The sequence below is a fragment of the Ovis canadensis genome, chromosome 10 (assembly GCF_042477335.2).
Source record: "Ovis canadensis isolate MfBH-ARS-UI-01 breed Bighorn chromosome 10, ARS-UI_OviCan_v2, whole genome shotgun sequence".
Classification (NCBI taxonomy): domain Eukaryota; kingdom Metazoa; phylum Chordata; class Mammalia; order Artiodactyla; family Bovidae; genus Ovis; species Ovis canadensis.
This window is the reverse complement of record NC_091254.1, coordinates 30256545-30270683: the sequence shown is the minus strand read 5'-3', so window position 1 is coordinate 30270683 and position 14139 is coordinate 30256545. Positions and strand designations below refer to the sequence as shown.

Below are 14139 nucleotides of genomic sequence, written 5' to 3'. Positions count from 1 at the left end.
AAGTTACTCTGTACACTGCAGCCAGCATCCATTGGCTAGTGACGAGATGAAAATATTGAGTAAGAAGCTTTCTACAAGTGCAAACACTGGACTGGAGTGAGAGCTGTCAGGGAGGTTTGAGGGGGCTCTGGAAAGGTTTTGGTGTTTTTAAGATTCCATCCAATTCAGTTATGAGTCTAGAAATTATGTAGAGTGAATTTCCTTAGCTTACATCTTTAGCAGCTAGCAATTCAATAACCATGATAATAATAGTGATGATGGCAATAATGATAATAATATCTTCTTACTCTGGCTTAGGCACTATACAATGTGTTGGGTTGGCCAGAAAATTCACTTGGATTTTTCTGTAACAGGTTATGGATAAGCCCAAATGAACTTTTTGGCCAACCCAATATTTTGTATTTCATTCAGTCCTTACTCCAACCTTATGAGATATTACAATTCCCATCTTATAAAGGAAGAAACAAGAATGGAGAGGTTAATTAATGAGCCCACGGTTTCAGAGCTTTTAATAGCAAAGCCAGGATTCATACCCCGGCGGGTCTGCCTTCAAAAGTGTTTTCTCTTTCCCTGCAGCTCTGTCTTTCCATCCACCCTTGGTCAAACGACACACTTCCTATTTTAGGGGCAGGCTTATCGGAAGGCCCAATTTGCTAAAAATGATTATTGGGAATTAAGTGTGCTGTTGGAAGATGGATTTTCTTTTTTTTTTTTTTCTTGGTATGTGAAATGACCTGGTTCTCTGCTCTAGATTTATGCAGCTCTGGTGTTAGCCCAGGGATACTGAGCTGACAATCATTCTGGGAAAGACTAGGCTACATCCACATCTGGCTGTAGACATTTCCTGACAGTGAGGCCATTCCCTGTCCCAGTCATCCTAAAGCAAGCCTCAGGGAGGAAACCAGAATTTTGAGCAGAGATCCTAAGCAGACAGAGAGGAAACCCTTGCTTTTATCATCTTGGACCTGGAAGATTTAGAGGAATGCAGATGTGTAGGCATGACTTTCTCAGTGCTGGGAGATTTGGAGACGGACTGGAAGCCAGGACGAGACGGGCCTGAAAGCCATCGTTTTTGCTGTTTAGTCGCTCAGTTGTGTCTGACTCTTTTGTGACCCCACGGACTGAACACACCACTCCCCTAGGCTCCTCTGTCCAAGTGATTTCCCAGGCAAGAATACTGGAGTGGGTTGCCATTTCTTTCTCCAGGTGATCTTCCCGACCCAGAGGGAAAAGTTTAAGACCCAAAGGAATGTAACCATTCATTCAAACACAAAAAACAAACAAAAACTGTTATTGAGCTCTTTAAGGTATCTGATAATGTTCTAGAGATACAATAGTGAACACAGCCAAATTCCTAGTCCCAAGAAACTTACATTGCAGTAGGGAAGATTGACAGTATACAAAAAAATGTATGACCTACACACACTATACTATATAGTTGTATAGAACTGAAAAATACTAGGAAGTGAACTAAAGCAGAGTAAGGGGATTGAGAGGGTTTCTTTAACAGTTAAGTGAAGGACAGCCTCAGAGTAGAGGCAGCTGTGGGACAGAGATGTGAATGGAGTGTGGCAGTGAGCCGCGGGGGTATGTGGGATTGTTTCAAGTAAGGGGAATAGACAGTACAAAAACCCTGGGGCAAGCGTGCGGATAGCGTGTTCAAAAAAACAGTAAGAGGTCAATGTGCTTAGGCTGAGTAGCAAATAGGATGCAGAGAAAAAAAAAAAGATGATGCAAAGAATGTGGGGTTTTGTTCTTTGAAGCATAGTTGATTTACAATGTGTTAATTTCAGGTTTACAGCAAAGTGATTCAGTTATGCATATAAGAATATATATATATATTCTTTTTCACATTCTTTTCCATTGTAGGTTATTGAGAGGATTGAATATAGTTCCTGCGCTATATAGCAGGTCCTGGCTGTTTATCTATTTCATATACAGTTGTGTATATCTGTTAATCCCAGATTCCCAGTTTATATCTCCTCCTCTCTTTCCTCTTTGGTAACCATAAGTTTGTCTTCTATGTCTGTGAGTCTATTTCTGTTTTAAAAAATAAGCTCATTCTATCACTTTTTTAGATTACATATATATGTGATATCATATATTTGTCTGACTTCCCTTGGTATGGTAATATCTGGCTCCATCTATATTGTTGCAGATGGCATTGTTTCATTTTTTATGACTGAGTAATGTTGCCTTATATATTTAATGTGCTTATATATATATATATATATACACCACATTTTTTTAACCCACTCATCTGTCTATAGACATTTAAGTTGCTTCTACGTCATGGATACTGTAAACAGTGATGCTATGAACATTGGGCTACAGGTGTGTTTGTGAATTAGAGTTTTCATCTTTTCTGGATATGTGCCCTGGAGCAAGATTGCTGAATCCTATGGTAGCTCTATTTTTAGTTTTTAAAGGACTCTCCATACTGTTTCCATAGTGGCTGCACCAATTTAAATTCTAAAAATGTAGGAGGCTCCCTTTTGTCCACACCCTCTCCAGCATTTATTATTTGTAGACTTTTTTGATGATGGCCATTCTGACCAATGTGATTTCACGGTTTGATTTGCATTTCTCTAAGAATTTGTGAGGCTGAACATTTTTGCGTGTGCTTACTGGCCACCTGTAGGTCTTCTAGAGTATGTTGGTTCTTGATGGCACACACAGGAGTTTGTGTTTCATCCTGACAGGGATGGAAGACCATTAAAAGATTTTGTGATAAAAGTTACAGTCTGCATGAGGCCAAGAATGGATGCAGGAAGACTTGTGTATTCATTTCTTAGGGCTGCCATGCAAATTACCATAAATTTGGTGGCTCAAAATACTAGAACTTCATTTTCAATGGTTCCAGAGGCCAAAATGCTAAAATCGTGTTGTCAACAGGCCCATGCTCCCTCTGCAGGCTGTAGGAGAGAATCCTCCCTTGCCTCTTCTGGTTCTGATGCTCCAGCTGTTCCCTGGCTTGTGGCAGCCCCACTCCAGCCTCCACCACCATCCTCACACAGCTTTCTCCTCTGTTGTCTATGTCTTCTTCCCTTCTGTCTCTTCCAAGAACACTTATCACTGGATTTAGGGCCTCTCTGGATAATGCAGGGTGATCGCCTCTTGAAATCCTTCATTTATTTAGATCTGCAAAGACCCTTTTCTCACAGAAAGTCACATTTACAGTTCCAGGGGTTAGGATGTAGACCTATCTTTTGGGGGTCACCTTTCAACTCAATACAACTAGTTAGGAGGCTGCCACCTTAGCCCAGAAAGGCAGTGAGGCTGACTTGCCTTAGATTGGCGGCAGCCAGATGGAGAGTGGCTGGACTGTATTAGGGTGAGAGCTCAATGGGGAAGAGTCACTCACTCAGCATCTCCAGGAATATTTCTTGGGTACCAACCATGTTCCAAGCTCTGCCAGCACTGAGGATACAGCAGGGAAGAAAAGATGCAATGTTCAGGGACCTGAGTTCACATCACAGTCCCGCAGCAAAGCTGGATGCTCAGCCTATCCTGTGTCACAGAGGAACGCAGGGCAGACAGAGGAACACAGGGCAGACAGACAGAGGAACGCAGGGCAGACAGACAGAGGAACACAGGGCAGACAGACCTGTCCTGGACAGCACAGAACACCGGAAGGAGGAATGCAACTTAGCCAGGCCACGGCGTGCACTGTAGGTGGGCGATGGGGAGGGTAGCGAGCCCAGCTGGAGAGAGCTGAACTTATGGAATGTCTGGTCAAGATGTCTTTAAAGAACCACACAAATAAGGGTGGCATGAGGTCTTGGGGCAGCCTGGCCATCAGCATGTCTCAGACCACCAGGACTAACTGCCACCCACGCACAGCCTGCCAAAGTTGAGTGCTGCTCGAGTTTGCTGAGCAGGGTGCTGCTCAAGTTTGCTTTGACATGTGTAACTGTTTTTAGCAGCCCACCCCCTCCCTTAAGGTGACAGCCCTGATCCTACCTATAGCAACACCAGGCACACGAGCAAAACCGTTGCCCACAACCTGAGGTTGTTCAGATTGGCTGAGATTGTGCTCCTAGCATGCTAAGCCCTGCCCTTGAGTCACCCCGGGGTCCTGAAGTCATCCCATACAGATGCTTACAGTCTTTAGGTAATTAAATCTTAACCTATCAACGGCTCCCTAGAGGCCCTGGGATTCACTTGCTGGCTGCAGATATAAAAATCTGATGACTCCAAAAGTTGCTTTTAAGGAAAGGTCTTTCATCTATATGACTCATAAAACTCATTAGTATGCTCAAAACCCCACGGAGGAAAGGCGGCGTCGGAGAAGAAATAGCGATCCCTCCGCCACTGGTGCGGGATTCCTCCGCTGCGCGGTTTGATCGCAGACCCGCCCCTAACGCTCGCGGGGCTGGAGGCCAAAGAGCCGGCCAACGCCCACACGCTGCGTGTCTGGATATCTCGAAGCCAGAGATCAAGGGAAGCGACTTTTTGAATATGTCGTACCCGCCTGCTTTAATAATTAGCCCTTTGAGATGATCCGGAGACCGCAGTCACCGGCCAGCAGCCTGTCTCACTTTCTTCTTACTGAGGTTTCGTCTTGCATTGCGATGAGTCCCAAGACAGAGGCAAGTGGACACCCCCGGCCCACCCATCCAAGCTCCAGCCAGTCCCCTTACTGGGCACACCTCAGGTCTGCCATTGCCCGCCTTCTGGTACTGGATCCTAGAAATAGCTCAGGCTCCTGGAAGCTGAGTCAAGAGTCCTTGGGTAGGGAATTCTAAGACCCCTGTTATCTGGAGTGTGGCCTAGAAGGGCCAGTTCAGGGTGAGAGGGCCAGTGGGCCCTCATCTTAAAGGGGAGGGAGGAGCTGGGGGCGGGCTGTAATCTTGGGGTGAAGTTGCTTCTTGGTGATTGTTGACAGAAAACGAATGAGGGAGTATGGGGGCATCCAGCCTTCTGTTAGGTCACTGGTCCTAGTGGGGAAAGTGGGTCCAGATCAGTCTAACAGGTGGGCGACGGTCCAGCAGACCAGCCTTCCCAGATGGTAAGAAATCATCTGCTGTGAATAAAGAGGATGCTGAGACTCGGGGAGTAATCGCTGTAGAAAGTAAAAGCAAAGAGAGTGCCTACCTGGCAGGAGAAGTTGCTTCTTCAGCACTGCTATTGTGCTTCCTGTGATGGCAGCTGGACACGAACCAGTGCCTGGACGTGAATCAGGTCCCAGTGTCCCGTCATCGTCGAGTTCTGGGGGAGGAACCACCAGGAGACCAAACTGATGAGTCCACAGCTATCGACTCATGCTCACCCATGTGCACACGCATACACACCCACGTATTTCTACAGGAAAGAAGGGTAGAGGACAGAGCCTCTGACCGAAGGCCAGTGGCCTTTGCACAGATATGCTCCAGGACACGGCTCCAGATACGAACCACTCATTCATCCATTCACTCAAGCAGCAAATACTCACTGAGACTCTGCAGATGCCAGACACTGCACAGTGCTGGCTTTGCCCATCACCAGACCAAACAGGGAGCAAAGTCAAAACAATCCCTACCCTCTTTGACTTCCAAGCTACCTAAAGAGAGAAAGCCACCCACCCTGTGATTTTTTCCAAATGAGTTGAAATAAATGCAGTAGTGAACTGTATAGACAGATCTTAACTGCTGCTTGACTTCGCAGGTCAAGGAGGGAGGGAGCATCTCTGTCTTACTAGGGCAGATGGTCTCAAAGACACAAGACCAGCCGGGACCATGGTGGACACCTGCTGGGCAGCCACGGGCCAGGATCCAGGAACTCAAGAAAGGCCCAGGGTGCTTGAGGACTGAGTTATATTTTTGCTCTCACAGTGCTGTCCACATATTTCTTCCCAGCCTCTCATACAGCCAGGGTCTGGATTTATAAGACGATCAGCTTGGTCAGGAGATTTTTGAGACCATAGGTACAGTACCTGTGTAGACACCTGTATGGATACCTTTCACCCCTTTGCACCCACAGACCTTGGTTTTTAAAATCGATCCACCCAAATTTTTATCATCCTCTTTTCACAGTAATAACTCGTTTCCCTCTTCTCTAATTAGTTACGGCATATATGGGGCTTCCTGGTGGTACTAGTAGTAAAGAACCCATCTGCTGATATAAGAGATGCAAGTTCAGTCCCTGGGTTGGGAAGATCCCCTGGAGAAGAGCATGGCAACCCACTCCAGGATTCTTGCCTGGAGAATCCCATGGACAGAAGGCTGCAGTCTGTGGAGTTGCAAAGAGTCAGACATGAGTGAAGCGATTTAGCACACACTCACACATGGCATATATAGCTGAGGACTCAAAGTTTCTGTGTATTTGCTAACCAATGTCTCCTTGCTCAATTTAGATAATTTTGACTGCCAGCAAGAAAAGTTTGTATGTATGTAGTGATCTAACAAGAAAAAGATTCTGATATTCTTAGAGATGGCATCAGACCTTGCTAAGTCCTTGACTCAGTGGCTAGATTCAGAAATAGTTATGGAACAAACTCCTGGGTTCATCCTTAAAGTACAGAATTATTCTGAAATGTTTTACCCAATCTTAGTACATCTATTACGCTGATTAACAAACTACTAATTTCACCAATGGAAACCTCTGTGGAAATGTTAATTAGCAGCATCTGGTGTGGATCAGAAATATGGATACTAAGCAAGGCAATTGTAGTCATTATCTCTGAAGTGTGGCCTTTCAGATAAAATGTTAGGTGATCACCTCAAAGTGTGAATTCCTGATTAGGGAATTGACAGCCCCTGGAGTGTAGGTTAAAAATGTACACATTTCTATCACAATCTCTCAACTGAAGCATTTTAAAGAAAATTACAGACATTATCATGCTGCCCACATGAAGATCTCACTCATTCAGTGCTCTAAGTATAACAGTCTGGGGAAAAGCAGCATAAGACACATGTTTGAAGGAAGACAGTCTAGTGGAAATAAAAGCCCCATCGTTGTTTTCTATCTCAGCGTAACTGATTTCTTGACTGTTTGGTGGAAGCTTTTCCAGAGTCCTCCTGGGTTTTGTGTGCACACGTACACTCGTGTTAGGTTTTGAGAGGAGGGGAGGTGAGAAAATGGAATGGGAAACACTAAACCTTCAGCCTTGACCATCCTTCCCAGAAACAGAGGGAGTTTTTAAACACTACAGAGTGGGACCTGGAGCAGATACAATGACTCTTCCGTCTTTGCAGACCTGATGGCCCGGCTAGGTTCTGGCCATGACTGACTGTTTTCCAACGTCCTGGTTGTTGTTGTTCAGTCTCAAGGTCATGTCCGACTATCTGTGACCCGATAGACTGCAGACCACCAGGCTTCTCTGTCCTCCACTATCTTCCAGAGTTTGCTCAAATTCATGTTCATTGACTTGGCGATACTACCTAGCCATCGCATCCTCTGCCACCCCCTCCTCCTTTTGCCTACACTCTTTCCCAGCATCGGGGTCTTTTCCAACATTCTGATACCTGCCCTGAAATATAAGTCCTCCCCATCTTCTCTCCTGTGTGTGAAATACATCGATAGCATTGCTGAAAGTACTGAAAGCTTCACTTCATTAACTCTCATAAATAAGGACATGAGCAAAGTCAAAACCCATGACTGTCATTTGAAATTGGGTGCAAAACCCACCTTCAGCTGAAATGCCTCCATTAGCATGGCACTGTTCCTGGCATCAGGCAGAAGGACAGAGCAGTCCTCCAAATGAGCTCACAGATCAGAGGGAGCAGAGGCTGGAGAAAGGGTCACGGGGTATTTCCAGGGCCAGGTTTCCTCTTTGGACACCAGGAGTTGGAGGGATAGCCATGACCAACCATGGGAGTGTAGCTGATGAAATTAAGGAAGATGTCTTTAAATTCAATTACACCCTCAGTGGAAATGGTCTCACTAATGCTTGCAGAGAGAATTATACCCAGTCCATAAAGCCTAACATTTCTAAACCCAATTTTGCGAGTTATTCTAAAGGTTAATTCAAGATCTCTCTTCCAAATGGCAAGTTAAGGACAGCCAATGGAAGGAAGGCCTCCTCGGACTGACTGAGGGGTTTATCAGCCTGGAAGAGTTCATTAGTTTTAATTAGTGTAATCACTAATGTTGCATTAACAGTTTAGTGAAGGAAAGTAATTACTCACACATCCACTGTATGAGATGGGAAGATTAGAATTCATTTTCCAAAACGATTAGCATTTTGCCAATTAAAAGAATCCCTTCTCCCAGCCAGCGGCCCTGTGACCTCACTCACCCCGATGATCGTGTATATAAATGAAACAGATTTTGCATCAGGAGAAGGAGCAGGAAGAAATGAAGGATTAAGGCTGTGTTTATTCTCAGCACCTTCCCAGGGCACAGCAAGCAAGTGCAGGGGTCTCTGTGAGTTTACGACGTATTTGCATAGTCATTCACTCTGGAATACACCACTGGTGGCTTTGTTACCCTGCAGCAATCAAACAATGGGAAGGCCAGGGGAAGATGAGGCCAGAAGGAAGGAAGGGGAGAGTCTGGGCCGATCATGGCTCGAGTCCAGGGCTTGGACAAGTGCCAGGAATCCACTGTGGCCCCATCTTGAGTGTGAGCTCTACTGCTGGGCTTGGGGCATCACACTGCCCGAGGGGGCTCCCTAAAGCCCTTGGGCCCTCCTACCGATTGCCCCTAGGGCTGGGTGCCACCTCCGTGCCCACTCTTTGGCAACATGGTCCAACTGCTCTCCGGCCCTGCTCCTCGCCATCTCTGCCAGATCCCCTAGCTACAGCCACTTGGAACTTCTCATTTCTTAGACATCCCATGTTCTTTCAGATCCAGCTCCTTGGAACCTGTTACTCACAAACCTTTTGCCCGTTTTGTTAGAGCATCGCCCTCCCCACTTCACCGAGAGTAGACAGCCTTCACACTGGCCAGAACAGCTACCGCCCCCACTTTGCATGCTCAGAGTCCCTCCCAGCATCCTGCATCCTTGCACTGTGTTATGTTACACTAATCACAATGAGCCGCTGAGACGGGAGCAGGGATCGTACCCTGTTCAGTATTCTCAGCCCATGCCCAGGCAGTGCACGTGTCAGCTGGTTGTGTATACATTTTCATCAGACGGCTTAATGATTGTGGACAGGTATCAGCCCTCCCTACCTCCCCCACATCAGCCTTATCAAAGCCCAGCCGAGGAAGCCCAGTGTGGTGGGATCAAGTAACATCACAAAGGGGACTGAGGCGTCTGCATGCAAGTGGACAGTCCCTCTTCACAAGCACATTTCCAAGGGGAGCTGACCCGGGCTGAGTGCATCTCCCGGGCTTCCTTCTGATTGCATCCAGCCAACAGGAGGCACCAGCAAGAGGCTGGACGGAGGGAGGAAAGGGAGGCCACGGTGTTTGTTCCTAACTCCCTCCTTACTTTGATTTTATATCAATACTGCGTGTGTGCTTGCTAAGCCGCTCCAGCCGTGTCCAACTCTTTGTAACCCTATGGACGGTAGCACACCAGGCCCCTCTGTCCATGGGATTCTCCAGGCAAGAAGACTGGAATGGGTGGCCATGCCCTCCTCCAGGGGATCTTCCCAACCCAGGGATCGAATCTGCGTCTCTTAACGTGTCCCTGCGTCAGCAGGTGGGTTCTTTACCACTAGTGCCACCTAGGAAGCCTGGTAGTGAGCCCCTCCCTGGTAAGTTGTTCTTTAACAATGAGTCTAAAACAGGACAGAAGTGTGCCTGGTAGAGCCAAATCCCAGGAGTCACAGCTGAGACTCCCGCCCTGGGGACCACAGTCCAGCTGCACACAGTCAGTTCTGCATGCCATGCTTGTTTTACAATCCAGAAGGGCACCCCAGATAGTACCAATCCCAGGCAGCACTGGAAGGACAAATTGGTATTTACCGAAATTTTGTTCTAAAAATAACACTGATGATAAAATGGGGTGGGGGAGAAATCCATTGACCTCCAGTCCCTGCACAAAAATATCAACAATATCAAAAAAGAACAAAAAAATTGATTTCTTTGTTACTTAGGACCATCATAATGCATGCTATTTGAAGGGGGAAATTGCCTGTTTGAGTATCTTATTAAAGAATCAGAAAGGCATAATAAATATTGCATTTTCTTGGACTGAGTTTTCAGAATCTCAACCACCCAAGACATCCACCATGTCCCTCATTTTTTTTAAGTTTTTTTTTGTAATATACTAATACATTTGGAAAGTCTCTTCTTGCAGGAGGAATCTTTTGAAGGAGGTTCTGTTTTCAATTGGGTAAATTTACATTCTCTCCTAAAATGACATGCAGATGTACAGATGTTTCAGCATCTAAATTTGGCAAAATATGCAAAACAATGAATTCGGTCTCATTAACCTATTTGTCAAAACAGATAATAACAAGTGTTGACAAGGACATGGAGAAATCGGAACCCTCTTACTTGGCTGATGGGAATGTAAAATGTTCTGCCATTTCAGAAAACAGTCTGGCGGCTCTCTCTCTCTCTCTCTCTTTTTTTTTTTTTTTTTCACAAAATATAGCTTTTGTCTACCTGTATCGGTTGGAGAGGGAAAGGGCAACCCACTCCAGTACTGTTGCCTGAAAATCCCAAGGACACAGGAGCCTGGTGGGCTAAAGTCCATGGGGTCTGAAAGAGTCAGGCACGACTGAGTTGGTGAATTTGCTTTCCACACTCTGAACCTGCGGGTTGGTGGCGGGTGTGGTGGGGGGGGGAGCGGCGGTGGGGGGGTGGTCCTCAGCCAGAGAGACTGATCTCACGGCCATGAACCCACTAAGGCTCTCCTCCGTCTCTTACAGTATGTGTCCAGCCGACATGCCGTCACTCAGAGCGCCTCGGAGCCCGGCAGCTACCCGCCTCCGCACGCCCCCCCCCACCACTGCCACCACCACTGCCCCCGCCAGCCCCGACACCGCCTCTGCCACCACGCCCGGCCCCACCACCTGCACCACCAGGAGGCGGGGCCGCCCACCGCGCGGGTGATGCCCTGCCTGTGCCCCTTGTTCTCCTGCCAGTGGGAGGGCCACCTGGAGGTGGTGGTGCCCCACCTCCGGCAGATGCACAGGGTGGACATCCTCCACGGGGCCGACATTGTCTTCCTGGCCACGGACATGCACCTCCCGGCGCCGGCCGACTGGCTCATCATCCACTCCTGCTTCGGCCACCACTTCCTGCTGGTGCTCAGGAAACAGGAGAGGCACGCTGGGCACCCCCAGTTCTTCGCCACCATGATGCTGATCGGGACCCCCACCCAGGCCGACAGCTTCACCTATCGCCTGGAGCTCAACAGAAACCACCGATGTCTCAGGTGGGAGGCCACGCCCCGGTCTATCCTGGAGTGCGTGGACTCGGTCATCACCAACGGGGACTGCCTCGTCATCGGCACCTCACTGGCCCAGCACTTCTCCGACAACGGCAGCCTGGCCATCGGGATCGCCATCTCCGCGGCCACGGAGATCTGCTCCTCAGAGGCTGAGATGTGAGACAGAGGCCACCGGACACTCGCGTGCGGCCGCCCCTCCACTGAGAAGCTCTGCCTGGGCCCTCAGATCTCCGCGTGCCAGGCCCCGGGCTCCTTTCTATTCTTCTCCCTCCTCCCCTCTTCCTTTTTGTTTTTTTGTCTCAGGTACTTTGTGGTATCTGGTATCTGTGTGCCACGGGCATTATATTATGTAAACGTCCTGTGATGCAAGACCTTGGTGTGACGTTTGTCCTGATTTGTTGGTGTAGTTTTACAGAACGCTTCTTAATCGGATTCCATCAGAATGGTGATTGCTCGCCACCTGCAGTTCCCTTCTCTCTTGCTTCTCAAACGAGCCACAGTCACCAAGGTCACGAGGCAGACTCTTGGGGTTGAAAGGAGTCTGAGTGTCCACGTCATTTCCCCCTCCACCTTTTAGTCTGTTTCAGACTGAGCTAACTCTGAAAGGCGTGGAGATAGCAGATTATGGAAGGGGACCTGGCCAGCTCAGGGGTGTGTATTGCAGACCAGCTAGACACAACTCTGCCCCGAGGTTTCCCAGGAACCTCGGGGGCCACGCTGCTTAGACACGAGATGGTATCTCCTCCAGGGTGCAGGGCTGGAGGTACCATCATGCCATGTGTCCTCTGGGTTGATCCTGGGGTTCAGGGGAGCAGGCAAGAGGTTGAACCCTCTTTTGGCAGGCTGCTGTGAGCTTGCCCTCAGCCCAGGCCATTTTTTTCCTGCTCTGAAATCAAAGGCCTCAAGGGTTTGGTGCTTTCTAGAAAACCTCTTTCCCCTTCGTTGAGCAAGTCATAGAAAAGAATGGGCAAGACACAGGGGAAGAGAACCAGCCAAAAAAAGCAAAAGATAAAATTAATCTCCTACCTCTGGGAGGGCATTCTCCCCGGAGAGAGCTTTATTATCAAGTTATCAAATCCATCAGTGTTTTCCCTCGGGGTGGAGTGCTTTTGTATCCAGCAAGGATTCCTCTGTGCTCTCGACAGTTCATAACCAGAACCATGACTCAGCAGCAGACACAAGGAACTCGGAGGGTGCACCTGGTCCTCTGGCCGGAGGCCTGGCCCCATCACTTAGACACCTGGGAGGGTCCTCTTTCCTTTCCTTTCTTCTAAAAGGCCCTGGTGGTCCAGTGGTTAAGACTCTGCGCTTCCAATGCTGGAAGCGTGGGTTCGATTCCTGCTCGGGAAACCAAGATTCCCACAAACCACGTGATACAGCTGAAAAAATAAATACATGAAACATCCTGAGGGCCCCATTCAGCACGCAGATGGTATCACTGGCCAGTCTGCATCCGCCACTCTGCTGCAGGGTGAGTGAAGAGGCCGCAAAAACCCACATTGCCTGCAGGTGCGGCGGCTTTCTCTTAATCCGGCTTTCTCTTAATCCGGCTGTCAGAACAATATGCCAACGTCTTGCTGTGGATGTCTCTCGGGTTTTTGAAGAAAGTAAGCGCGTTTAGTCAACGTCGTCTCTTCTAATGGAAGCTGAACCCCTGTAAGTCTTCCCAGCAGGTCTTCTCCTACCTCCTTATCATTTTTGTTCTCTCCTTGGCCACTCCCCAGCCGCACCAGAAGCATGGAACCCCCGAGCCCCACATGATGCTCACTAGTGGACCTTTCGCCAACCAGACATTGCTCTCAGCCCCATACCCTCACCTTGGCCATTTCGGCTGGGTCCTGGCAGGCCTCCCACTGAGGACTTAGTTTCCGGCAGCCTGCCCTTGCTGGGCATCAGCCATCTTTTCTCAGCCAAAAATAACTGATCCTGAAACACAACAGCAAACTTCCCCCAACAATCCTGTGGTCAACCTCCTGCACTGTCAACCTCCAGCTCCAGCTCCAAAAGGGCAGTGCCAGTCCACAGAGGAGTGCATATCGCAGCCCCCTCTACTTACACAGCAACCGCTTGGGCCCGGGAGCTGAGTTTTATTCTCCAAGAGCCCTAAGGAGGCTAATAAACATCATGTTACTGATGGAGGCAGACGCCAGCTCTGCAGCCCCAAGGAAAGAGTTGTGGGTTCCTTTCTCTCAGCACCGTCACAGCATCCTACAAGGCGCCAGCATCTCCCGCCAAGAACAGAACAAGCTGAGACTGGTTGGCTCAGGTGGGGAGAGACTGGCTCCTTCCTTTACCCCCAGGCCCTTCCCCAGAACCTAAGACCCTCCCCGCTTGGCTGTTAAGTCTGTTACCTCCGGAAGCTGCGTTCCTTCTCTGGTTCCTGGCCCTCCACCACTTTGAAACATTTGTGTAGCATCACAGGTGCCCAAGATAAACAAACCAAACCTCAGCGAGTGTCTAATTACTGTCCACAGGGCCTTAAGGCTCCTGCAGACATCATCTCTGCCTTCCTGTAGTGCCAAGTTACGTGAGCCAAACTGAGAATAGCGTTAGGTTATTATTAGTGCATACAAGACTGTATTATGAATAAGTGAGCCCAGAAAGGAACTGATATTTTTGGTTCCCAGAAACGGTTTAGACTAAAGGGTAGAGATGTGTTATTGTCATCCATCTACGATGGTCCCAAGAAGGCCTTTGTCTTGATAGCCATGCGTTAGGAATGCAAGAAAAAGGAGCAAACTAAAACCAACGAGCAGGGACAGAATATGGTACCAACACGTGTGCTGTGTTGAGCTTTAGCATCACAAAGGTGCTCCCTCATTTGATTCTTGGGTAAATTCTCATCAGCATCTTTAATATGCTAAAAA

The 14139-nt window shown here is 48.2% G+C and overlaps 1 protein-coding gene across 1 annotated transcript in view; it reads left to right on the top strand.

The window, feature by feature from the left end:
* The window catches only part of SIAH3 (siah E3 ubiquitin protein ligase family member 3), a 70200-nt gene extending 58557 nt beyond the window's left edge, over positions 1-11643 (top strand). The window contains exon 2 of the mRNA XM_069602108.1: positions 10749-11643. Within this exon, the coding sequence (XP_069458209.1) occupies positions 10749-11432 (684 nt within the window). The 3' untranslated portion in view covers positions 11433-11643. The remainder of the gene's footprint in view (positions 1-10748) is intronic.
* The last annotated feature ends 2496 nt before the right edge of the window (positions 11644-14139 follow it).